This window comes from Ceratotherium simum, chromosome 17 (genome assembly GCF_057802395.1).
Source record: "Ceratotherium simum simum isolate JZ-2026a chromosome 17, ASM5780239v1, whole genome shotgun sequence".
Classification (NCBI taxonomy): domain Eukaryota; kingdom Metazoa; phylum Chordata; class Mammalia; order Perissodactyla; family Rhinocerotidae; genus Ceratotherium; species Ceratotherium simum.
In genome coordinates, this window is record NC_141916.1 from 1,175,151 (window position 1) to 1,202,465 (window position 27,315).

Consider the following 27,315-nt stretch of genomic DNA (forward strand, 5'->3'; position numbering starts at 1 on the left):
ATAAATATATATTCAATGAATAAAATTTATTTTTGATCATTTTATATTTAAATAAAAGCTTGCTTTCAAAAATTTAAAATTTAACCCAACTTTTCTACTTTGCCTATTTTAATTATCCCCGATTTCTTCTCAAATTTTATTGTTCAATTATGCTTATAATCTTGTAATCTTAAATTTTGAAGAATTTAATTTTCTACCTTGGTTTTAGCCTGCACTATAGCTTTTCTGTAATCTTTGTTTCATCTAGTGTTTTATAATCATTTTCAATTTATTTGGCCCTTTTTTCTAGTTAATTTTTATTTTTCTCCATGTTTCACAATTAGAAGAATCTCAGAAAGAAATTATTATCTCAAGATTACTTTGTTGATCGAAAAACAATACACTGCAAGTCAGGTGACAATTTAAAATTATAAAGGGTAAAAGAAAATTTTTCATACCCACTGTTTAAAAAAAAATTACCCTTTATAAATTTCGAATTTTAAAGATACTACTATATGAACATGACAACAGAAATTAATTTATATAGTGTTTCAATTTACAAAGTAATCTCTCAAATTATTTGATTACAAATTAACTATAAACTCTGAATATATATTAACTTTTAATACATATCTTTAGGTCCCTTAAGATGGAATTTTAAATTGTCATCTTATTTGAGAATAATTTTAACCTAAAAATAATTAATAAACACCCAAATTTATATTTTTAGGGAAAGACTTGGAAACAATTTTCTTAGTGTAAAATATATACTCAGTTAAAATTGGATTTTAAAAATAATTCTAAAATTTATATAATTCAGAACATAAGATGGCATTGTCAGACAAACTGTTACTTTATGGTCCATTCAGGGGGAAAAAACAACTTCCCAATTAAACCATGACATGCAGCTTGATTTCAGAGATATTAAAAAATGTTTTAAGAAACAATGGAATATGGTACTTCATATTATTGTAACATCTTGAACAGAAAACTATAATTTTCAAATACCAAAATTTGGCATTTTAAAGTCTCATTTGATTAACCTATGTTGCTAAAGATACATTAACATTTAACAATTAAAAGCCCACAGCCACAAATGACATTTCATTACTAAATCTTCTCTCCCTCTGCCACAGACACTCAGTTTCCCTGATCACTCTTGCGCTTTCCACTTCCTTGACATGTCTCTCTCTCAATAATTCTATTCACTTTTGCTCCTATGACTATAACAAGATCCTTCATTTCCTCTCTCAGGAAAGGGTCTGGAGGCGAGGGAGGAACCTCACACTGAACAGCAGCAAAGCTCCTGTACTGCTCTGTCTGAGCAGGTGACAAAAGAAAGAAACCAACAGACTGCAGGAATTCTTTACTGTCAAATCAGAATTGGTTTTCCATGTAATTAAATTTTGAATTTTACATACACAATTGAGTACATATTCATTTAAGGGTTAAACGCCAAAATTAGTATTATTAGAACTATTAACAAAAAACTGTAAGTGCTCCATATTATTTTAAAGGTTTCCTCAATCTGGGTCTCTATAAGCAGAACGCTAGCCCACCCAACCTGGTTTACGCTGTAGTGCTCGAAGTGACAGGACTGAGGACAGGAAAAGCTCTTGAAGCAAAAAAGATTCTGAGGCATAAACACAGACTAAATTAACGTTTAGGCTTTCTCCAGGTGTTAAGTAAATAATCCTGATGCTAGAACACTATGCTATTACCACGCCAAGTGAAAAAATATATTTACATCTCTCTCAACTGTTCACTGAATTAATTCCTATCCCCGGCAGATTCTCATTAAACTAAATTCTAGCATTTAACACAAAAAAATCCTGTCATATTTTAAGACCAGTCTGTTGAATTGCTTTATATGTCAAAGATCTACTATATTTTTTACAGGATACTAGCTCCAGAATAAGCTTACCTGTTCCATTAAAAATGTTACTTGATAAGGAGTTATTCATTCCAAATGCCTGATTCCTGTTCATTCCAAATCCAGACATACTGGGTACATAGAAAATAATTGTAGATATACAGTAAGAACACTAACTTTCAGATGAAGAAAAACAAAAGAGTATACTTCTGATCTCCTCATATAAAACAACATGTTTAAAAACAAATACTAATTATATTTTTCTGAGTTTAACCTTTATTTTTATTTAAAAACTTCCCTAAAGTCCTTCCATGAACAACTGTTAACCAAAATGTCTTAAACAGCTTAATTACCAAACAAAGAATTTATATATAAGCCCTGAGGAAAACAGAGATTAAGGGCACCATTTTGTGTAGTTGGAGAGCCAACTTACTGGATAGCCTGGAAGAACTAACTAACCTCAAAAATAGGCAGTTTAGTGTAAGACTATTTTTCTTGAATACTCATTTTTCTTCCCCTACTGGTAAAGCGTGCTACTGCTACTTTTCATAAAAGATCTTCTTTCATACAGTCTGTCTTTCTCAACTAGAATATAAACTCTCACAGACAGAGTCCATGTCATATTCATCTTCGCATCCTCTCCCCTTAGTGCTCAGGAGGATACAATAGGCACTCAGTAAATGTTTAGTTGACCTGAATTAAATGATGCTTTTCTTTAACTAAATTCAGTGTTCTAAAACATCATTCTTATCTAAATATAGTTTATCTTTCAGCTACCTGAAAGGAAAAAAATCACTCTGTAGTGCCCTCAATTCTGAATTAATGCACAACTGGTACCTGGTAAAAAGTTACAAATGCCTCCCTTTTTTGCACAAGCCTAAACATGGGAAAAAACAAAAACAAAAAATAAGACTGAACTTAAAGCAAGGCCAGAACTAATTAAGAATGTGAAAAAGAACTGTTAATGCAAATTCCACAATGAAAGTATACATCTTTAACAACAAATAATCTGATAAAAGACAGTGTATTATCAGTGTTATGAGTAGGGTTAAACTGTTTGAAAATGACAGGGTTTTTTGTTTTTCACCTAAATCAGTAAAACTAACTATGGCCAAACAATATTTTCATAAACTCTGCAGCTAATGAAACAAGCAACACTCCAGAGAAGAGTAGGAAAGCCAAAAGAAACTTTTGTTTCATAGCACGTTAGAACTGCTAATGATACAGGCACTCTCAAACACTGAGTAATTACTAAGAGACGAAAATATTTCACAATAAATACAACTTATCAAGAGTAATAAGCAGGGTTTTAGAGACCCATTTCATTGACAATTCATAAGCAAAGAATTTTTTAAAAACAATTAAAATGTGAAAAAATATGGAAAGGCAAAAATTTAAATATACATATACAATGAACAATATTACAAGAACGCAGAAAGATGTGATAAAGCCCAAGAAGTATTATAATAATGCTTAGGAAGCTATCAAGGAGATGAGCATTTTGATAACCTTTTATAAATAACAACTTTTTAAAAAATTAAGAGCAGTAAAATTATAAAAGACATACTCAAAAGTCTAAATAAAAGTAGAATTGGAGCTTATGGGATGAAGATTAAACAGGAAATGTGCTAACAACATATTTTAATTCAGATTTTACAACTACTAGATAAAAGAAACTGAATTAAATGGGTATGATGATAGCAACTAGATCCAGGTCCTTTGCCCCCCCTAGAGTTTCCCATTTAAAAAAAAAACTGGAATAAACTTCAATGCTGTTTTTGCAAGAAAGAAAGCCTTATATTGTAGACATAACTCTCAGAAAAATTAGTTAAACAGCTTAAAAATCCTAACAAAAGGGATCAGTGGTCTTCATACTGTTATTATGATTGCACAGTAGTTATTTGCAGCGGGCAATGCAAAAGAGAACATAAAAGCACAACAGCTCAAATTTTTGTTTTAAGTCCCAGGACAGGACACTGTTTTCAAATATTGTAGAGGTCGTCTTAAAAAGTCTTTGGTTAGTAAGTCTCCAAAGCACGAAACTGAATTTTGGTTGAAAAGGTACTTAACCAAAGCACTAGCGAAGCAAAGGAGTAATAGTCAAACTTGTCTCGGGTCCTACTGGTAAGTCTGGAACTCTTACCACACAGGGGACCAGCCTCATTTAACAGAGGAAGGCATCAACAAAAATTTGCCTGGTAGCAACCTAAAAACAATCCTTTTCTAACAACAACAAAAAGCTTTAACGTGTTTTCTAAAATCAGACTGATTTGCCACAGAACATGTCTTCAGTTTGAGGAGGTTAAAGTTGTGAAGTGTAACAGAAAGAGAATCTTTGGTCATAAATATATGATGAAATACACTTATGAGACAGAAGCCAAGACTCAAGAACAGAATGTTGAAAATGAAAAGGCAAATCTGAAAATACCCAGCAAGACAATTATACACAGTATCAATAAACGTCTTACCTGTTCACAGTAAAAGGCTGTCGAGAAGGCTGCTGCTTTGGCATACATATTATGCTCGGCGAGCTTCTGCTGGGGCTCCCTAACCCTGAACTGCTCATGCTATTTGTCCTGCTAGGAATTCCAATGCCCTGACCAACCTGGGAGTGGTTCATCATATTCCTAGGATTCATAGGCAAAATACCCCTGAAAAAGAAGTCCATTATACTAAATAAGCTCACCAGAATAACTCATTAAAATTTTCTGTAAATAAGCAATTGATCTAACTCTAGAACCTCAAATATATTTTCAAACTTCATTGCCACTTTTTATTAATTTAACACTTTTATCTGGTCATTCTGGCTCTTTGAAAGGAAAAATCAAAGTAAAGAAACCAACAAGAAAGGGCAAACTATAGTGGAACTAATTTAAGGTGCTATCTAAGATGACAGAACTACTGCTATGACTATGACATAAAATAATACAAAGCTATTTTACAAATAAATTTAGTATAATTTCATTCCAAATGTATGTCATTCTATCTTCTTCATACTAATATGCATCATCTATGTAATCTGCTTTATTTTACTCTCACTAGAGCAATGGGTGTGTGGTGAGGAGCAATAATCAGAATTATCTGAGGAGCAATTTTAAATTGCACATCCTCCTTTGAGAAAGAGAGCTGGCGCTTGGAAAAGCCCCCTGGGTGGTGATCACCCCTGGACACCCACGTAGCTGACACCCAGTATGTTAGCTGCAGGGTAAGAACATCTTCCACTATACGTATCAATTTGCAATGAAATAAATGAGCACAGGGTATCAACTTTCTTTCCTCAGTGAAAGGCACCGAACCAGAAAAACCAAATAATTAGTTACCTTATTAAAAAACTACAAAGCTTGCTTACTCTACAAAGATAGCATTCTGAAAGATATCCTGGTCCATCAATAAATACCTGCTTGGAGATGGAGGCGTGTGAAGTGACATGGTTGGTACCCCTGTTGTTGGCGTGACGTGGCTCGGTAACTGAGTGCCTTGTGACAAGCTGCGATTTAACTGGGGGGTGTTGTTGCTCATCCCCCTCACTGGAAGGCCTAGTGCACCTATTAAAGAATTCAGAAGAAGGAGATTCATTGCCATCAGGAATGAAACTGTCATCCATCTTCTGGAGCTGGCAATTGAAAACATTTTAAAACGACCTAACGTAATATAATATGCAAATTTTAAATGGATATTTATTCAATTTACTCCAAAAGGACTCTGATTTTAACAAAAATATGTTCTAATTTGAAATTTAATATTACAAATGGATATTGCTTTCATATTTCTATCTTTTTTTCATATTTTTATTTTACAATAAACTATGTCTGTCAATGACTGTAACAATTAGATGACTTATGTTCCAATAAAAACATTTTATACAAATATGCCTTTAAGAAAATTGCAATCTTGTGTACGCTTATGTTTTAAATCATAACTGAGGTACATGGACATTTAACTCCGCTTTACTCAAGTTGCTTTCATTTTTATATGATCCTTTTTAAATGCATTTAAGAAAAAGTCTCTGTATTACTATTTATACATACATACTACTCAATATTATAATTTTTACAAAGTCAACATAAAATGTCAGCAACTGTTAAAAAAACTCAACCTGATATAGCTATGAGAGACAAGAATTTAAAACATTTTAAAAGATTTCCAAGTACGATGACCTCCTATAGATCTGGTACCCCTGGGGCCAGACGCAGAGATGGATGTGTTCCAACAGGTGTATTTTTAAAGACTACTGAAGGTTTACCGTTCAGATACAAAACATTTAAAAAACTAACCAATTGGAATAAATTTATTTTAAAAATGTATGACATTTTCTACCTTTTTATTAATATGAAATACATTATTTATTATTATTTTAATGATTCAGAATAACTGTCATGGATATCTAATGTTCTCAATGTTTATTTTTCCCCCTTTCATCCTTCACAGTAAGGACGTTCAGCTGTCATTTATGTTGTCATCATATCTGCCTATGAACGCCTCCTTGCCTCCATCTTCCTGACCCAGTGCTTGAGTGTTTTCTATTTCTAGTCTGCTACAGAATGGCTCATCAGTCAAGCAAGCTTGTTTTGAACTGGAGGTTAAATTAAAGTGATAAGATGGAGTGAGCTAGTGAATAAGTAGATGACTTTAGTGCTACAGATTTAAAGTGATTTTTTTTTCCCCTTTTTAGTCTACTTTTGGGTCCAAAAATTTCAAAGACCTGATTATTTTGAAATTATGACCTCCAAAATACTGGACTACTATATACGCTGTGAATGTTTTCCTTCAACTACCTTTGCAAAATTTATCTTTTGGCAAAACAATGTACCACCCTCTAACCTAGGGATACCTGTGGATCACAAAGACTTCAATGGAATCTGCCAACCTCAGTACTCAGCTTACAGCCTAACTTGGCTTCTCCACTGAATGAAGCCAATGAATCCAATTCAATATAGCTACTATGTTCTACGTGTACTCTTTCACTCATGTTCCGTGAAGACATGAGCTTGGTTCTGCATTTCTTTAAGCCACATGAAGGAAACTGGCCTAGAATACATGTTGATTTAGTCACCATACGTATGTCTGGTCACTACAAGTTTTGTGACCATGAGTATGCCACTAGCTGCAGCCACCTTCTCTGAATCTGGGACAAATAAGGAAGAACAAGAGATTAAAATCAGCTTATATAAGATGTCTTGAGAAGAAGTCAGTCTTTTCCTTCTCTCAAGCACAGTAGTTTCTCTCTAGGTCCTCTAGATGCTCCCATAATGAATCACCAAAGTGATACTTTTCACATCACTCATTCAACAAACATTTATTGAGTGCCTACTATGTGCTAAGCACTGTGTTAGTTGCTGGGGATACAGCAATGAACAAGACAGAAAAAGCTCCTACCCACAGAGAGCTTACATCCTTCTCCCCAAATACGCTGTCCTAAAGTCAGCTATAGCTGCAAATTTCCCACAGGAATGTGTTTCTCACAGTTACTGACCAAGAAATATTACAAAATTTTAGAGCCAGAGGGACCTTAAGGATCACCTAGTCCAGCGTTCGCATTTTACAGATGAGGAATCTGAGCCTCAGATAAGTTAAGTGACTTTTCCAAGGTGACACAAAGAACCAAAAGTAGAATTTAGACTTCTTAACGCCTGGTGTTCTTAGTGGCACTGCTATACAACACTAAATGAAAACCCTTGTGAGTGCCTAATGAATTGCAACAGCTCTTATCTATTCTATTTTTTCTCTTGCTTTCTTTTTCTTTTCTGAATGTTTACTTCTCAAACTTTTTCTCAACCTCCATCTCTTGCTCTCTTCTCCTTTTTTTTCTCCCTCTCTTCTCTATACTGCCAAGTTTTCTTCCCTCTAGTTTTACTTTCCTTTCCTTTCCACTCTCTCTACATCTTCATCACTATAAATAAACACACTTTCCAAAAATCTAGTACCATTTGGCTCTTTTCTACTAATCGATAAGCCCTACAAAAGACTCACTGAGATTTGTTCATTTCGACCCTTTGTATACATATTATTCTATGCTGTATTATGAAAATTTATAACCAGAAATATTTCAGAGATCAGAGATTATCTGAATGTCAGCAAAAAAAACTTCTGGAGAAGGAAACAAGAATGGGTAAGGTTATTTCTTTAGTCAATTGTGGACTGGCACACGTGAGTTAATTTATAGTGCTGAGAATGGATGAAGACAGTATGATTTAAAGAAACTCAAAGATTAGCATTTACTCTTATTTTTTTTTAACACTCTTGATTTCATAAAAACAGCCAATAAATTCAAAAAGTCTTGAGTTGCATTTTGTTGAACTAGGTAGGTATGAAAAAGAATCACAAGAGAGGTGTGCATCAATTTCAAACTGGATCATCAACCCTTGAATACTTAATAATCTAGTTATTTTAAATTCAATTTAAAAACTGAATTCTTTTAAAACAAAGAATTAATCTAACTGAATAGGAACATACAAAGTTTTATTTTTAGGAAATACAATATACTAAGTCATTAAATTTGAGTTACTTGAGTCAAACTATTGTAACTGGGTAGGGTAGGGGAAGGAAATATTTACTCCTTTACTAGCGTAATTAGAAACAACCACAGAAAATCATCTCCAAAATACCATACCAAGAAGACATGTAAGCTGAAGGAAAACAAACAGCACGTAAAACATTTTTTTGGTATAAAATAGCTACAACAGGCAAAAAATATAAATATATATGCATGAGCTTGTGTGTGGGTAGGTGGCTGGGAGGGCAGCAGAATGAAAATGTACCAAGCACCTAACAGCAGCGTATCAAGCACTATGCTGCTTCATCTCCTGTCCTCCTTCTGACAATCCTAGAGAGGAGGTATTTACCCGCTTTTAACAGATAACAAATAAAAGAATGAAGGAAAAAAACAGTTAAAAAGCAGTTTAAAAGGTTATGATTCTGATTTAAATTTTTCTTTCACTTTGACAAACTGGTAATAAAAACTAATACATTAGGAGAAATATATGAACATAATCTAAATAGATTCCTACCTCTAATTTGGCAGGGTGCTAAACAGTCAAAGAATGAATTTGACTCTTTATTGATCACTTTTCAGAAATTCAAAAGAATATGATCTAAGAAATGTTTCCATGAATTATTTCCACTGCACAAACTGATTAACAGCACATCCCTTAAATACTTATGGCAAAATATGCAATCCTTTATTCAATCTTCTGCTAAAGATAAACAATATCAATAATATGTCATAAGAAAAAAATTCAGTCACAGCAACCAAATCTCTGAATATTCATACTTAAATGAAGTCTCCTGAAATCTTCATTAAGGAGAGGAGAGAAAATCCCTAACTGACTCAAGAGGGCTTCAAGTACCACCCTTTCCATTCCCAAAGCCACTTGCTTCCCCAGGAACTCAACGTCTTGCCCATACTATCTAAGGACAGCCATCTTTGTTCCTCCAACCTGTCCTGCACCTAGCTGGTTTATCTTCCCTGTAATACTGTCTCACTATGCAATTTGTTTCATTAAAATCAAAGGATGTGACCGAGAGAAAAGTCTCCAGAGATCATCCAACTAAGTTACAGATGAAGATCATCCAGCTGTGGTACAGATGAAGAACTAACATCAGGCATTAACTGACTTGCCCAAGATCACAAACAATGAAGAAAAAAAATAATGATCCAATTTATTGACTCCTATTTCAATCCCTTTTTTCAATCACCTTCCACTTCTTATAGTAGTTGCTAACTTTTGCATCACCTGGGAACTTTAATATCTGGATCCCATGCCCAGAAATTGCGGCTTAGTCTGGGTCTGGATAATTCATGAACAGTGAGATTTTGACAACTCTCCAGGTGTTTCCAGGCATGCCACCAGGGTTGAGAACTGAGTGCCTGTCGTGTCATGTACAGAGCACTGAGGATACACGGCAATGAAGACAAGCAATAATAAAATGCAATAACACTACAGCAGTATGTACACGCATAGAGACAACATAAGGGAGAACGATTTCTTCTACCACACCTCTGCAGTATCTAGCACGGTGCAATACAGACAGCAGACACTCAGTTAAGTATCTGTTCAACTCAACCGTGGCCTCCTTTTCAAAGCTTTCTCATACTACTGTAGCTTACTGTGCTTTTCTCTCCACACCACAAGTCTGTCCCTACCACTCAACACGTTACTTTTTTTTTTTTCTTTTTGTGAGGAAGATCAGCCCTGAGCTAACATCCACGTTAATCCTCCTTTTTGCTGAGGAAGACCGGCTCTGAGCTAACATCTATTGCCAATCCTCCTCCTTCCCCCCCCCCAAAGCCCCAGTAGACAGTTGTAAGTCATAGTTGCACATCCTTCTAGTTGCTGTATGTGGCACGCAGCCTCAGCATGGCCGGAGAAGCGGTGCGTCGGTGCGCGCCCGCGATCCGAACCCAGGCCGCCAGTAGCGGAGCGTGCGCATTTAACCGCTAAGCCACGGGGCTGGCCCAACATGTTACTTTTTAACTTATGTAATAGCATTGTATGCTGTCATTCAATACTTTACATATAAATATTTCTTGAGGGGCCAGCCTGGTGGCGCAAGCGGTTAAGTGCGCACACTCCACTGTGGCGGCCCAGGGTTCGCCGTTTCAGATCCCGGGAACACACCGACGCACCGCTTGTCAGGCCATGCTGTGGCATGCATCCCATATAAAGTGGAGGAAGATGGGCATGGATGTTAGCCCAGAGTCAGTCTTCCTCAGCAAAAAAGAGGAGAATTGGCAGATGTTAGCTCAGGGCTGATCTTCTACACACAAACACAAAATAAACAAACAAACAAACAAACACTTCTTGACCTCCTCAACTAAAACATGCGCTTCTTGAAAGCAAGAACTCACAGAGCATTCAGTATTAATTCAAGTACCCGTTCAATGGCCCTACAATTGCCTGAAGCTACCAAAATGTACCTTGCCTAGCTACACTGTCAACACCATCACTTCTGAACCATTCCACCTGTGCTCAGGTTCGCCACAAAACAACTAGCCTTCACACAGGGGTTCTTAATACAGGGGGACAAACAGGATGTTGTTGAAATCATGAGGCTATGCCGCTGCTCTCAAGGCAGGTGTCCAGATCCCAGAAAGACAAGTTTACTTCCTTTCCCAGCTAGAAGTCTGGGTTGTCTGAGAATTCAGATATAAATGTGCATAATAGATTCATCCAGACAGCTAGTTAACCTAGGTGCCTACAAGATAACAGGCATAAAGGAAGAGCTCAGTAAACAGTAGTTTTCTTTTTCTACAATCTTCCAAGGCTCTAAATCCTGTTGGTAAGTAAGAGAAAGTCACTCCAACTATACTACCACTTAATTTCAATGCACTGACTATCCAGGAGAAATTAATTCCTGGTTCTCTGCTCATTCCAATCTAGCAGACCGCCTCAGGGAGCCAAGAGGCCTTTAAACCTATAAGGTGTACCTAAAATCTTCTGCACACATTCACAGAAGACAAATAGAGAACACCATACAACGTGAATACAAGATTCTGTTCACTGGCTTCTACAGTTATATGCACAGTATTCACATGAACTCCTGGATGAGAAGCTACTTACATATTTGGATACAATCACACTATCCTAGAACCTGTAATCATACAAGAACACTCGTCCAGCATTTTCTGGATACCTTTTGTACTACACAACCACTTCTACCCCAATCCGGCAAGATGTAGGTTTAAGCAGTTCTGTATCCATTCCAAGAGGAATTCCCTCCCTCGTTGCATCTCAGTGAGTCTCCGTTTTGAAGAGGGCACTCTTTCTCCTCCATCCTCTCCACCTCTAACCTTTCTAATCATCAAGAACATAAAACAGACAGCAGACCTCCATTTTAATGGCACAAATTCCTACTAAACTTTGCCAATCTGAATACAGTTAGTGATGGTACTCAATACACTTGAGAGGCCAAAGAACTATTAGTTATATCAAGCCCAATGCACAACACAATTAGTTGCCATAAGAATAATATCACTAATCTACTCCCACCTACGTATTCCTTCTATCTCCCCATCCTTTATAAAGATCAGCCCTTCAAGTTTTATCATTCTGACTGACTTACACTACTGAAATTCTGACCTTAAAGTTCCACATGGTAGCTGGTGTACGTACTCTCTGACAAGGTGTGCATTTAGACTACTTTCCAGCTAAATGATCTATCTGGCCCTCTCAGGTCCATCCTAACAGATAGAGACTGGAAATCTAGGCTTTTTTCACTAATTGTAGCTTCTAGATCTGTACACTGGAAAGGAATAATTGTACCCTGACTTGAGACATTTTGGTTCCAGTTGATGTAAGGTTCAATTTTTCTGTATGCTAATACCTAGGATGTCAGTTAAAGAGTGAGCCATGCATCGAAAATGCTGGCTTACCAGTGCTATAGGAATGTAGCCATTTACTATACTAAACTCCAACAGGAAACATTTGTCATATATGACTTATTTTTAAACTAATAAAGCACCTTAAAATACTTCTTTCTAGTGAAAATAACTATGCTTATTTATTAATCTCTGTATATCCTTAACAATCAGCACAATCATTTACACAAATTAAGAAGTCAATAAATGTCTACCATACCAATGAAATAACTATTTGAAACCTAACCCATTCCGTATCTTAGCCCAATTACAATTTCACATTTGCAGGTTAAAAAAATAAGATCAGATTTTAAAAGTCCATATAGCTGATACTATATTGTAAAATAATTGCTATTCTCCTTCATAAAATAACCTTAGCTTCACAAATATAATTTTTCTCCATTCCATATCTACATTCTGCTGTGATAAATTGTGAGTTTAAAAAACAACAACAACAAAGTTCTGTGCAGTTACTCTATAGAAATAAAGAGTACCTTTAAACTAACGAGCTATTTCCATGGTAAGGGTTACTAGAAAGGGGAAAGTCACAGGTTTCACACTAAAACACAGGTTAAAGGCAACAAATTACTAGTAATACTCCCCTAACAAATAGGATGAACATTTGTGGATAAATAAGCAAGATCTTTTTATGTAATAAAAAACTTTTAAAATGTTTTCCATTTAACTAGAGGAAAACTGCTAATATCTATAAGCAATTAACAATTTTATTTACTAATTCTGTATTAACAAAATTGTGTTCCGTAGCAAAAGAGGAAGGCCATAAAAGATGGAGAGAAAAAAGTAGATGGAAACTATATTTGTCTAACAAAATAAGTTTCTTGCCCCTACTAAACTTCAAAATCAATTTGAAGGGTAAAGTGGTACTATAAACTATTCTGATACATATCAAAACTTTGCCTTTTATTATACTGGCAAAGAGTTCCACAGCAAATAACGGATTTTTATTTGCAGCTGGTTCAGATCCTCAGTCCTCAGACCGTCTCCTCCAGTTACCGGATGGTTCTGTAGGCTTTGATGGGAACTTATATCTCTTCTGACTTTCCTCCCCCATTAACAGAGACGAGAGATGGGCAGTCTCTGACATGAACAGAGATGATAAAACTTATTAATAAATAATAATTTGGAAAACTAACTGGACAAACTAGGGAGATTCTGTCCTCTGGTTTGACAGGACTCTAACGTGATGATGACGGCTGACATTTATTGAGCGCTCACTATGCGCCAGGCTCTGTGCTAAGCGCTATGAGTGTCACAACACTTACAAAGAAATAAGAACTTGTACATAGAAAAGCATTCGACTGTGAGTCAAAAACATGGATTCTATACCCAGACTGAGCTAAAGTAAAAGAAGAAATATTTGCTAAACAAAGAGAACATTTCGCAAAATGTTAAGTAATGGGCTTACATTAACAAAAAGGCCAAAAAACACAAACGAACAAAACAACCTACTCAACTGATCAAACAAAAAAACCTTTAACTTCCTCTAATTGAAAACACAGAGGATGTCTATTTTTAATTTGTTTAGCAAATTCTTCTTCAAAAATACTGTGAAGGAACATATAGATACAAAAGATGCAGAAATAAATTTCAATCTATCCTATATCCAAATACTAACAAATTTTGAATTAGAAAGGTCTAAAATAATGAGGTATTCCTATAAGTGAAATAAGGAAAATCAAAAATTAAATATCTTTCCTTTTAAATTCTAGAATAAACCCACAAGGGCAGCATTGGTCCTGCTTTATTTGGTAGTTATTTTTTTTTCCTTAAATAAAGTATCCCAGAATAAATACAAAATTCTTACTTTGTTGCCCGTATAAACTTGCCCCAAACTGAGACAGCTGACCTGATGTAGATGGTGATGCCAGCATCTGGAAACAAATTAATTATATTAGAGCATAAAAAAAGTACACAGAGCATTGCATTTACACTTTAAAAATCTATATACAATATATCATGTGAGAGTCAAACCCACAGTTCTCTTTCTTCAGAAAAACATAAAACAAACATAATAAATTCCACGTTTCTTCAGAGAATATCACAATTGGATGAAATCCAATGTGCAAATAAAATTAATTTTTGATTACTACAAAAGTTTTTTTTCAAGTTACTCTAAATGAAACTATAGCTGCACCATTACTTCATTTCAAAAAAATAAACTAGGCTAACGAAAACATGGAGAGTATCTCAGAAAGCCTCTACAAATTTATAAGTGAAATTACTTGATTCTTAGATAATCTATTAAGCTAAATTCTAAATTCAGTTTTCTAAAGTTGAAAATAAAACTACCTAAGTAGAAAAGTTTTGTATTTTGTAAGAATAGTTCTTGACTTTAATATACCAACAACTGATGTGTATGAAGTGGGCGGGAGAACCATGTAACAGAGATGACACAACAACAAAGGACAAGTCAGAAACACACAGACGGGCACATAACGCATACTGTTTGTCAGTGAGCAACGCGAACCTCAGGGCACTTGTGTACTATGCCTTGCAGCTTACTGCAGCAACATCTTTTTTCCTAGAATATAAATTCTTTGAAGGCATGTTATATTCATTTTTTATTTCCTCATAGAGACTAGCACTGAATGTGACAGTGCTAAACACAAAGCAGATATTGAAGCTGAGTAAATGAAAATGTGCATGTATGTGTAAGTGCATGTTTGTGCACTCCCCACCTTATATTAGGCAACCATCAAAACACCTTAATGAAGTAAGACAAGGGTCATGTCATCAAGACTGTTATAACCTAGTGGAAGAAGAGAATGAATTATACAACTAATTATACTCTAGGGCACAGTGTGGTAAATGCTTTAAAGGAAGTACAAAGTATCATCAGAGGAAGATAATTCTAAACAAGCGTGAGGTAACAGGAATACCTTGTAGAGGGGTAACATCTGATGTGGGTACAGATGAGGGGTCTCCCAGGCTGAAAACATGCAGTGAGTGTAAGTGTGATAAAAGTTAGTGAGATGGTTAGAATACAAACAAAATAAGAAACATGAATGACTGGATAATAGGGTACTTCAGGAAAGGAGGTAAGGCTCACTCCCGTGCACAGTGGGGCATAGAAAAATGGGGAATAAGAGAGTATGTTGGGGCCAGACTGCAAAGGGTCTTTTTAAATGGCATACAAAGATGGCTACCCACTATGGCAATAAAGAGAAAAAAAGATTAAGCAGAGAAGTGACACGATCAAACTGTGTTTTGGAGAGAGAATTCCTACAGCAAAAACGGGTGGAAATGGTGAGATACCAAACTAGAACTGCCAAAGTGGGACTACAAAGGAGAGGCATTCTGGCGGTAGAAGCAACAGTCCTTGATGTCCTGCTGTAAAGGTCGAGTACGGGGGGGGAAAAGGAGGCGGGTGGAGAACCACCGGACAGGGAACTACCAGAGGCCACTCTGTGGTCTCCAGGGAAGAACTGTGCTGACACCAACCACGGTAATAAAACCAGGAGGAGAAATATTTAAACAAAGGTTTTACAATACACATATGCTATTTTCATGTCAAAATTCTGAGTTGTTTTATTACAAAATTCACAAAAATTTTTACGTAACAGTAGTTTTAAACCAATGATACACATCAGACTCATCTGAGGTAGGGCTGAGTACCATACTACTCTAAAAACAGCAGTATTTAAAGATAGCAAACAAATTTTCTAAGAAAGCATTAAACCTTACAAATATTCCTTCTCAAATCTAGAGCGTATGCAATCAAAACAATTAAACTGAAAGAATACACATTTTATGCCTGATCAAGTTCCTTGTTACGTACAATCATCATTACTGTTACCACATAACTGGAAATATTTTAAGTATATTAAAAGTTCATTTCCAAATTGCAAGAACAAGATCAAAGAAATTGTTTAATATATAATGAAGCTTTAGTTGGTGACCAAAGGTAAAAGGTTTATATAAAATGCTTAAGAATCATGATTTTCTGTTATCATTATAAGCTATAAATGAAAAGTAAAACAGTAGTTTGCAAAGGCTTCAAATAGAAGATGTTGGTTGGCCAATATGAATGCATGACTTAGAATGATCCATATATTGTGAAAATTTTTAGATTGGATCACTTAAAATTTTACTTTTCCCAAAATTTATATGCTTAGTGAATACATCACTCCAAAGAACACCGTTTAGTCTCCTTCCTCACAAAGGTCACACATCCATAAATGAGTCACCAGTGTGCCCCTCAGCCGCGGGAGGCCACGCAGGGAGGGAGGCACATGAGGGAGAGAGGGATGGCTCCAGTCCAGGTACTGGAGGCCAAGAGCAGTCAGAGGCTCCACCTTCCAGTGTGACATATTCAATATCCTCATTTTCTCTATGTGGGGGTACATGAAGAAGGTTAGTAAACATTGTTTTTTAAGAATATGAAAGTAGTTTCATGTTAAATTTAAGAGTTTATAACCTGCAAAACATCCATGTAAAATAAGCATTGATCAGTAATACAAACAGATGTTAAAATGACTGCCTCAAAATGGGTCAAAAATGCAAATACAAAATTTCTTATAAAACCAATCAATCCCTAATGCTATGTACAGTCGTGTGTCGCTTAACAACGGGGACACGTTCTGAGAAATGCAGTCAGGTGATTTTGTCGTTGTGCAAACATAACAGGGTGTACTTACACAACCCTAGATGGTACAGCCTATTACACACCTAGACTATATGGCACTAATCTTATCATACCACCATCGTATATGAGGTCCATCATTGACCAAAATGTCATTATGCAGCGCATGACTATATTTTTCAACTCTGAAAGCATGCTTCATGAAATATATCAGTGCTAAAAATGGATCTCACACACGATGAGGGAATGTCAATGGGACAGAAATGCTATTTATGAGGGCAAGGAAAATGCACAAGAAATGCACCCTGGCACAGCATAACTACATTTAACAAACAACAGAAAATTTATATTCTTTAAATGCTGAAAGTTAATAATATAAAGCTAAATTTCTTAAAAAAAAATATGGAACTTTAGATCAATGCCACATTACAGTAGCGAATGCAGCGTAAGTGGAAAGAGCCCAGTTTTGGAGCCAGAAAAAAATCTGGGTTTGAATCCTGGTTCTTCCACTTACCCATGGGATAGCCGAGCTTCTGTTTCCTTCCTGTAAGATGGAAATAACACGACCTACCTCACAGAGCTGAAGTGAAGATTAAGTAAGGTAAGATGTGGCACAGAGTAGGTGCTCGATAAATGGCAGCAGCAGCTGCTCAGAATCTAACCTTCCTCTCATTAACAGCAGAGGGGCACTCAGCCTTGGAGAATTTATTGAATAGTACCCTACATTTATATAAGTGTTTGCCTAAGAAGCTAAAGAAAGAAGTTTATCATCACAAATTCCTGGTAAAATAAGGCGTAGAAATGTGTTCTTAGACAGGGAAATGGTAGAAAAAGATTAAATGTCACACAATCAATAGAACACTGAAACCAACAAGTAGGTTACTGTGTTCCCAGCCTAAAGCCATCGTCAACAATTACACTCTTCCTCATTTCTGAGTCTATAACACACATCGCAGTCAAATAACAATAAAAACCAGGAAGTAACTAGAATAGCAACGTGATTCAAGTAATTCCCCTGACCCAACAAAGAGCCCCTTTATCCTTTGTTTAATATATAGAATGACAAGAAAATCAATAAATTAGAAACTGTGTTTTTAAAACTATTTCCACTGTTACTAAATACAACTCTGAAATCCACAACCAAAAAAAATATTTGTTTAAAAAAAATGTATATTTGAAAATTTATTAACAGGCAAATCTGACTCCTGCCAGCAATCCATAACAGTAGAGAAGTGGTAAATATTCTATCCCCCTCATGCTTTTTAATAGTGATTACCTCTCACAATTATTCCCTCCAATAAATGTACCTTCAATCACAAAACCTATTTTAAGAAACATTAAAATCAGATTGGTCAAGAAATTATTGTCTACATAAAAACAAATGACTTCAAAATTCAACAAAGTTTTGTGAAACAAAAATTCCCTGACCACAAAAGCAATTAAAAAATGAAATAAGTTTTTAAAAGTTTTTTAAAAATTCATTGTACAATATACTTAAAGGTATGACAACAACATAATTCCTAGCATTCTGTTATTATTCCAAGACAAAACTAACAAAGAAATACGACTTTGACTATATCATATCTACAAACAGAAAAAAGAAACACAGGGAAAGGAAGTTCTAGTCTAGACAGAATCTGAAGAACATTTTAAATTAAAAACAGTATGGTTAAAAAAATGAAATCACTGAAGTCAGAATGAAATCTAGCAAACAGATACAAAAAGAAAAACTATGAGAAGATAACACATTAAAAAGAACAAAAGAACACAGGGGGGAAAAAAGGCACCCCTGGCCGCTTATGAATCAGACAACTAACAACAAATTATGAGTTTACTGGGTATTTCAAGTAATCTTAACTAAAACGTTAAGTTTTCAAAAACAACATTTAAAAGAAGTGTAATATATGCTGAAATAGTCAATGTAGTTAATTCCTACTGAACATTTAACATTCAAATTCTTTACTAAAAAAGGATGGCAATGAACAACTTTCTATTACAATGTCTGAATTTCAGGTTAGAGCCAAGGCACTAATTTACTGAAATGTGTATGACGGATTCAAGGGATGTGCCACGTTTTCAAGGCTCTCCACACGCACTGCTAAGCTGTCCTCTACACAGTCAGCACTGATCACACTTCCACAGCAGCTACTCCAGTGCTCCCTCGAGAAGACGGGCTAGTCTTCCACTAAAACACTCCTTCCCAGCACGATGGCAGTAAAATGCTATTTTATGACTATGAATTTTTATTATTATTATTATTATTACTGAGAAGAAACATTCTGTAATTATTTTTGTCGATAAATCAAAATTTGACATATCTTCTAAGTATATCATTTTAACTCCCTTTTATAAACAGGCTTTTATCTTTAAAATACTGAGTTTGAAGGTTATGTGAATATCAATGAATTTAAGTTTTAGAACATTCCCTTCAAATAATTTGACATTTAATTCTAACTTCTTTAGAGTATATAGTCTCATTTATTTACACGTAATTCTATCAGGTTACAAGTGTCACATAAAAATGACACATTTATATATTCAGATCTTCTATTAAAAGTTTTAAAGGTGATTTGAGTTTTTTAGAAAAATAATATCATCTGCAAATAATGTTTTGTTATTTTTCAATATCAACTCCATTCCCTCCCTTTCTTTAACAAAGACTCACTAAGAGCCTACTGTCTCCTATGCATTATTGTAGGTTCTAAGAACATAGCAGTAAACTAGACAGGCAAAGTCTCAGCTCTTGTTAAACTTAATTTCTAGTGGAGTAGGCAGGATAATAAACAATTAATAAATACATACTTTCAGATAGAGATAGGTGCTATGACTGTTAAAATGCAAGAAAGAATTGAGAATGAGTCTGGGAGCAGGACTGATAGTATATACAAGGCTACTTAGGAAAAGAGTGACCAGAGAGAGCTTCTCAGCTAAGATATTTTAGCAGACACCTGGATGCAGGGAGAGAACCAGTGAAGATCTGAAAAAAAAAGTGCCACCATCCTGAGATAGAAATGATTTCAATGAGCTAGAGCATCAGCCAGCATGACTCCAGTATGTAGTTAAACACTGATCATGAGAATGACAACGATAATGATGATGGAAGGTACCCTTATTTTATACTAGATCTTAGCAAAATATTGATTATTAATTGCCCTGAGAAAAATCCTAGTTGCCATAATTGCTGTAGACTAACCCAAGTAGAAAAGCTGGGTATGAGTTCAAATGATTGCTGTTTGTTAAAATAGGAAAGTAGCCTAGTCTTACCAGTTTTAAGAATTTTTTAAAAGTAAGGAATAGGTGTCACATTTCATGTTTTTACAGCATATATTAAAACAACGGAAAAGAGGCTCCTACAAGTTTGTGTTTCTAAAATGATTATGCTTAAGAATCACCAAATGAGTCCACAAAGACTCTAGAAAATGTTAGCAATTAAAATACAAACATAGTAAAAGTTGCTTAGATTCTATTACCCCCAAAGAATTGTCTATTACATGTCTTATACGAATGCTTTTCATTTTCTGTAAGGTCTCCAAAAATAAAATAAGTATAATAAAAAATAAATCAAGGGGCTGGCCCAGCGGCGCAGCAGTTAAGTGAGCACACTTCACTTCGGGGGGCCGGGGCTCCCAGGTTTGCATCCCGGGCGTGCACCAACGCACCACTTGTCAAGCCACACTGTGGCAGCGTCCCATATAAAGTAGAGGAAGATGGGCACAGATGTTAGCTCAGGGCTGATCCTCCTCACAAAAAAATTAATAAATAAATAAAGCCCATATCTATGATTCATTTAATCTTGTGAAAAATTTAAAGTAACATATCTATAATATTTATAAAACTACCTTTATACCTCAAAATAGCCAATTTAGCATTCTACAGACAGACACACAAATGTACAGGCATCTCTTGAAATAAACGGCACTGGAAAATAAGAAGTAGCCCTAAAGAACTGCTTACAATTTAATTAGCACACAATCCCACAAGGAACAGTTTCCCAAATACTTCTACCACCTTTCATATGACAAAGAAATGCTTACTTTTCATGCTCTATGGATAGGGTAAATCAGGAAACTGGTTGAGCTTTGGGGGTTTTTTTGTTTTGTTTTGTTTTTGATAGTTGGCTTCAAGATTCACTCTACTGGCCCATTTTCCTTTATCATAAATTACGCTTTAAAATTATTTTCACACTGTTCCCAGAGAGAAAAAATTACAAAATCATCCCAGTCATTTATTTAGTATGTTTAAAATTTTTCTCTTCAAAGCTTTTATAAAGGACAAAATAATCATTATTTGCAGATGATATACATAACTACCTAAAAAAATCCAAGAGGATCAAATGGAATAACAATGTTGTTATTATTCATATTAGTGGCAACAATTATTTAATATTTAATATCTGGTCTTCTAAAAATCTTGAATACACATTCATCCAATCCTTACAACCACCCATGAGTCATGTACTAGTGAATAGCTAGTAAATCATGTGGCTGCCCATACAAACTCACATTGTAGGGTTTCCAGAGCCCACATTCCTAATCAACAAAAACTAATAAAAGAGTTTTGTAAGGTAGTTGGTTATAAAACAAATACATACACACAAATTATTCAATATATCAGTAAAAACCAATCAGAAAAATGTAATGAAAACGGCAACCACAAAACCATATTTATTAAAAGGCATAAATAACAGGAATAAAAGAGAGACATAAACTACTAAAAGAAGGTAAACATTGGTATACATATGCAATAGTCAAAAACATTTTTAAAGAAGGATGTGAGAGATCCTTCTCTCATGCCTAACATGTGAAAATTGTCTATAAAGCTACAGCAATTCAACTATGTTCTAGTTCTGCCATAGAATCAATATGATAAACAGAACAAAAGAGTTTAGAAACAGGCCCAAGAATACATCAGACATTAGTATATATCAAGGAAGGATTTAAATTAGCCAGAAATGACGCTCTAAATTCAGAAGTGGGCAAGCTACTGTCCGAAGGCCAAATCCAGCACACTGCTTATCTTTGCAGGGGGCATGAACTAAATGTTTTTTCACATTTCAAATGGTTATATAAATACCTACATACTATCTTTGATTTAGCTTCTTGGCCCACGAAGCCAAAAATATTTGCTATCTGGTCCATTATGGAAAAAGTTTTCTGACCTGTGATCTAAAACATAAATGGTGTTGGGAAAACTGGATAATCTCGGAGGGTATCTGGCACCATAAAATTCACACCTTAAACCAAAATATTTCTAATGGACACAGTTATATGTGAAGAACAAAGCACAAAAGTGCTAGAAGAAAGTAGTTGGGAAAAATCTAAGTATGATCTCAAAACCAGAAACCATAAAAAAAACTGATAAGTCAAATTCAATAAAAATGATAAATATTTTTATATTAAAAAAACCCATAAACTAAATTGAAGGCAAAAAACTGGGAAATATTTGCAACAAATGAGAGGTTATTAATCTTACTATAAGAAAAACACTTAAATAAGACTTACTGTCTCAATAAAGAAATCGAAAATGGCACAAAAATAGGTAATCTACAAAGGAAGAAATATAAATGGCCAATAACTACATGGAAAAGATACAGCACTGTGTGTGTGTGTGTGTGTGTGTGTGTGTGTGTGTGTGTGTGTGTGTGTGTCTAAATTTAGCAATGTTTTAACATACATTACAACAACAAGCTTCTTTTGTCTACTGGCAAAGCTGGTATTCTCGAGGGCATGGAGAGTGCTGATTAGAGTAAAAATTGGTAAAAACTTTCAAGTGGAAAATATGTCAATATGTCCCAGAGATAGAAATAATTTTAAAAATAAAAATAAAGTATAAAATCAAAATTTTAGCAGTAAATTATTCCTGACTAGCAACATAGTAAATAATTTTTCTTCTCCCCCACGCATATTTTCTAAAATTTATATAATACCCCTATGCTATTTTGTCATGTAAAAAATAAAAGTATCAGCAACAGCAGAAATTTATAAGTAGCTACTATATTATTATTCCCATTTTAAAAAGAGAAAACTGAGGCTTGGAGAAGTTCTTGCTAAAAGGCAAAGCCAAGCTCCAAACACACATCTGTGCTGATTTAGAGCCCAAATTCTCAACTCCTATGTCTTATTACCTTCTTAATCAATTAAAAAATAAAAACAGTTGTGTGAAGCAAAACATTCTGTTATCTGTGTGACAAACAACTAAATAGGAATGGCAACCAGCATATGTGAGTGGATGTAATAATTCTGACTAAAGAACTCTAACATATAGTATTTCCGCTCTCAAGAAGACAGACATCTCTGTCACTCATTCTCTGCATACTTTATTTCAGATTTCAGTTTGAAAGCCTCATATCCTCCTAATCAGAATGAATGCTTTCATCAATAAGTAATATTTCGCTACCATTTTCCCATCAAACTTAACTTGCACTATACAATCACAGTAACGCACACATGGATTAGTTGTATAGTTTCTGCAGTGATGCTATCAGAAAGACATCCCAAATTCTTTAACAAGATCAACACTTAAACATAGAAACTTACATAAAAAAATTCAATTATAATTTACATCAAATAACAAATAGCTAGAAGGGCAGTAAGATGACAGAAAATTAATTAGATGACATTATTCTATGAGCTATTAAACTGCACACTAATTATAGAGAAAGCCACCACACACACATAATTTGAAAAGAGTGCTAATAATGCAATTGATAGTCTGTTACCAAAATGACACAATTTTCAAATAAAAATAAAGGGGAATAACACCAAAACAGGAAGAAAAAAAACCACCACCAAAATCCTAACTTACACCTAGGTTAAATCAATTTGTGAAATTCTAAAAGACAGAGAAGTGTTTTACTAATTTTTTTTACATTTACTATGTATCTTAGTCTACATTTACTATGTATCTTAGCATTTTATAAGTGTTTTAAACATCAGTAAGAATCTCATTAGGTTAATAACTAGAATAGACTTAGATACATAGGGAAATTAAGAATAGCAAGTTTATAAAGGTTTGAAAGGGGAAAAATGTTGGGCAGGTACAAACTACAAGAATGCAACTGGTTTGACTATAGTATATAGTATATAATTTAAAGTAGCTTACCAGAATTTGAAAATAACAATTGAATTTATTTAAAATTATTTTATCAATTTGTTAACTATGACTTGGCTGTGTCCTCAATCCTTTCATTCTAAACGGGATTACTGAACTACTAGCTTTCCAAAGCACTTAATTCACACCTCTATATCATCTTCCATGTTTTGAAATGTAGTCCTTCAAAAATTTTTCTTTTGTAGCATCCCTATAGCCAACCAGAGGAGAGATACACTCTTTCTGAGGTCTAGGATTATCGCCAGATTACACAGCAACGGTAACGTTTCACTGAAGCCTGCCATTATATCTTTAAATCTGTGCAAATCTGCTTTCTACTCTATACATGCATTTTGTTTTAACATAAAAATAACACCTTACTTCACAAATTAAAACAATCGATGATCTAGAAGTAATTTCATGTTCATCCCGTGTCTTTCAGTACTTCCTACCACAGTATTACCATATCCCAACTTTAGAATCATAGGACATTTTGTATCCCATTAGAATATAAGCTCAGCATCTTTGTATCCCCAAGGCCTAGCACTGTGCCTAAAACACAGCCCCTCCCCCAAAGATGGTGCTCTGCAGTTCAGATACCGCTTTTCAGGACCAGAGACAGACATATCCCGCTGAGTAAACACAATGGAAGTGATTAACTTACATCTTTTTCTGACCGATGTGGAAACATAGAAGACTGGCTGTAGTACATGTTTTCATCATGGTAGTCACTGTCGACCCCCTCCACAAACTTCTTTCTTGAAGCACCAAACATGCTGTTTGTCACCTAAACAAAAATATTAGTTTTATCAAGAGTAATACTTTGGAAAATGTCAAGCTTTACCTTACTCCTATATGGAAAACAAAAAATAAAGGGAGCACTACTAAGATGAAGACACAGATCACCTAATGGCATTTAATGGGGCACGTGAGAAAGTCATAAATCTGACTATAACAATCCACTAGTATTAAATGTTTACAATTCCAGGTCCTAAAATTAAGAGGAGAAGCTCAAAGCCTATTGTATGCAATAATTCCACTTACTTTAAAAGAAAAAAATATCACTTATTCTTGAAAAATAATAACCCCTAATATAATTTGCCAATACAAAGATTTTTTAAAAAATTAAGTTTGGATTTAATTATTCAAAATCTTCATATGCATCTTCAACATTAGTGTCTCTGTCATTACTATATCTACTTTTTAAATTACCTGTTTTCCAGTGTATCATCTTCACTTACAATCTAAGTTCATTGAGACATAGCATTTTTTGAGCCAGTGTATAATGACATACTGGAAAGTTTTATCTCAAATCACAAGTACCTACTCATATAACAGCAGGATAATTTTTTCATTCATCATCCTGGTGTAAATTTATGATCTCCAATATGTAACCTGATTTATTTAACCTTTTGTTTTTTAAGTATTTACCATATATAACATTAGTAATTTGAGCCCACAGCAAGATAAATAATTACTAAATCCGCGCTAATTTTTATTTATTTTTTTATTAAGGTTTCCAAAACTATCAATCGACTGAGGTTATTTAAGGTCAATGTGTCTTCCCTCTAACAGAATTTTGTAGTTCAAAGTAAATTCAAAAGTCATGATAGGAGAGATTTGTAAAGACCTGAATACGTGGTGACTACATCTTTTCACAAAAATTTTGGGGAAAAACATCAAAGTTGACATGTCTTGTAAACTCATTATGAACAAAGATATTTTCTTCAATTGTAAGTAAGAAATGAACAATTTCTTCTACTTATTTCAGAATGAAACACTGTAAATTACTATGGTTTATCAGTAGACATGGTAAACTAATATGTTGCAGACTTTAAAGGCCAAATTTTACGTGCAAGTTTGTTGAAAGCACCCATACTATTTAATAATTGCTTTATATCTTAAGTTCCCTGTTAAATTTGTAGGAAACTCAAATATTTAACTATTCTTCCTGTTGAGGTCTGAGAAAAAGCTATTCAGTTAAATATGAATGACAGTCTGAGAACAGCTTAACCATCACTTTGGTATATGTTTTTGGGCTATTAATCAATCTCTTTAGGTGTGAAATACAAAAAGGCTTTTTAAAGCCTGGATTAATATTTAGCATATATTGAATGTTCTTTGGGCAGTGGACTCTGGTGAATCTCACGAGAGCTACTCTGTAATTCTGAAAGTAACTTCAGCAACTAGGATCCCACACGTCTATCCACCAATGCCCTAAGTGGTCCCTACCAAGAAAAAGAAGTGTTTTTCAGTGAGTTTTATTTCAGAAATCTAACAGTGGAAAGAAGCACTGTATAGTCTGCAAATGAAGATGTATTACACACGAGATTTTAAAAGTTTGTTTTGCCAGCAAAAGTTAAGAATACATTTAATTCTCTTTAAAGGACCATTACTACTGAATTCTAATTCTAAGAAACGATATATATGGTAAAACAGCATGAAACTTACAGAATTCAATAAAATTTCAGGAGAGTACCAGTGTATCTCATCAAATTTTACACACATACATTAACTTACATGGATACAAAGTAAACTCTTTTTTTTTTGACAATTTTTATACATTTATCATCAAAACCAATTACAGACTCCTAGAATTCCAAAACTGAAATTCATTGTATAGAATAAAAAACTTCCTGCTAATATTGTGCCAAGAAGTTTTACTGTTTTGAAATCAAAACCAAACATATGAAATGCCTCAAAGGAAAACAGACATGTTCCTCTTCTATCAATACCAGATTTTCCCAGACTCATTGTGTGTGTGTGCCAGAGATAAAGAGAGAGAGAAAACACACAAGCATGCAGAACTTCTTTTTTGTTTCATGCGCTTCAAGACAGAAATTACACATCAGTGAAAATACGAATTACTCTTACATGACTTCAGCAAAAAATAGAGGTAAGAGTGCAGTAGTACTCTGCTCTCCAAATGTAAGCCCCAGTCCGGGGGCTGGTACTGGAATGAAACAAAGAATTCTCTGATCCACAGCAAAATCAGAGAGGAAAAAAAAAACACAACATAGTAAGTTTTCATAAAAGCTAGTTTTATTTAATTTTAAAGGGCCTGTCCTTTATCCCACATAGAATGACGGAATAGAGTAGGAAAGTATTTTAGAATAGCCAGGAAGAGTGAAACTAGGAAGACAACCATCAAGCAGAGAAGTCAGGGAACCAACCAGGCAAACACCTGTAGAAACAGCACTCCATACAGAGGGAGCAGGAACATCCCTCAGTGGTGAGGCTCAAGCCGCAGGAACTTGGTGGAGACGGCAGGAACTGAAGTCAGAGACACTGGTGGAGGCCAGAGCACGCAGTGCCTTGCAGGCCTGAGAGACTTCATTTTACTCTATATGAGTTGGGAAGCCAAGAGAGGATTTGGGGGCAGTTTAAGAGTGACATAATTTGGCATATATATAT

At 34.8% G+C, this 27,315-nt stretch overlaps 1 protein-coding gene across 5 annotated transcripts in view; it reads right to left on the minus strand.

Annotated features, from left to right (window-relative positions):
- Nucleotides 1–27,315, minus strand: part of CNOT2 (CCR4-NOT transcription complex subunit 2) — a 116,434-nt gene that overhangs the window by 19,241 nt on the left and 69,878 nt on the right. For 4 of the 5 annotated variants that reach the window (XM_087442026.1, XM_087442027.1, XM_087442028.1 and 1 more), the window contains 5 exons: nt 24,566–24,688; nt 14,035–14,101; nt 5,250–5,397; nt 4,321–4,503; nt 1,904–1,983 (listed from right to left, as the gene is read on the minus strand). In XM_087442026.1, coding sequence (XP_087298152.1) covers nt 1,904–1,983; nt 4,321–4,503; nt 5,250–5,397; nt 14,035–14,101; nt 24,566–24,688 — 601 coding nt within the window. Of the gene's footprint in view, nt 1–1,903; nt 1,984–4,320; nt 4,504–5,249; nt 5,398–14,034; nt 14,102–24,565; nt 24,689–27,315 lie in introns of those variants that run through there. The other variant, XM_087442029.1, reaches the window with a different exon arrangement.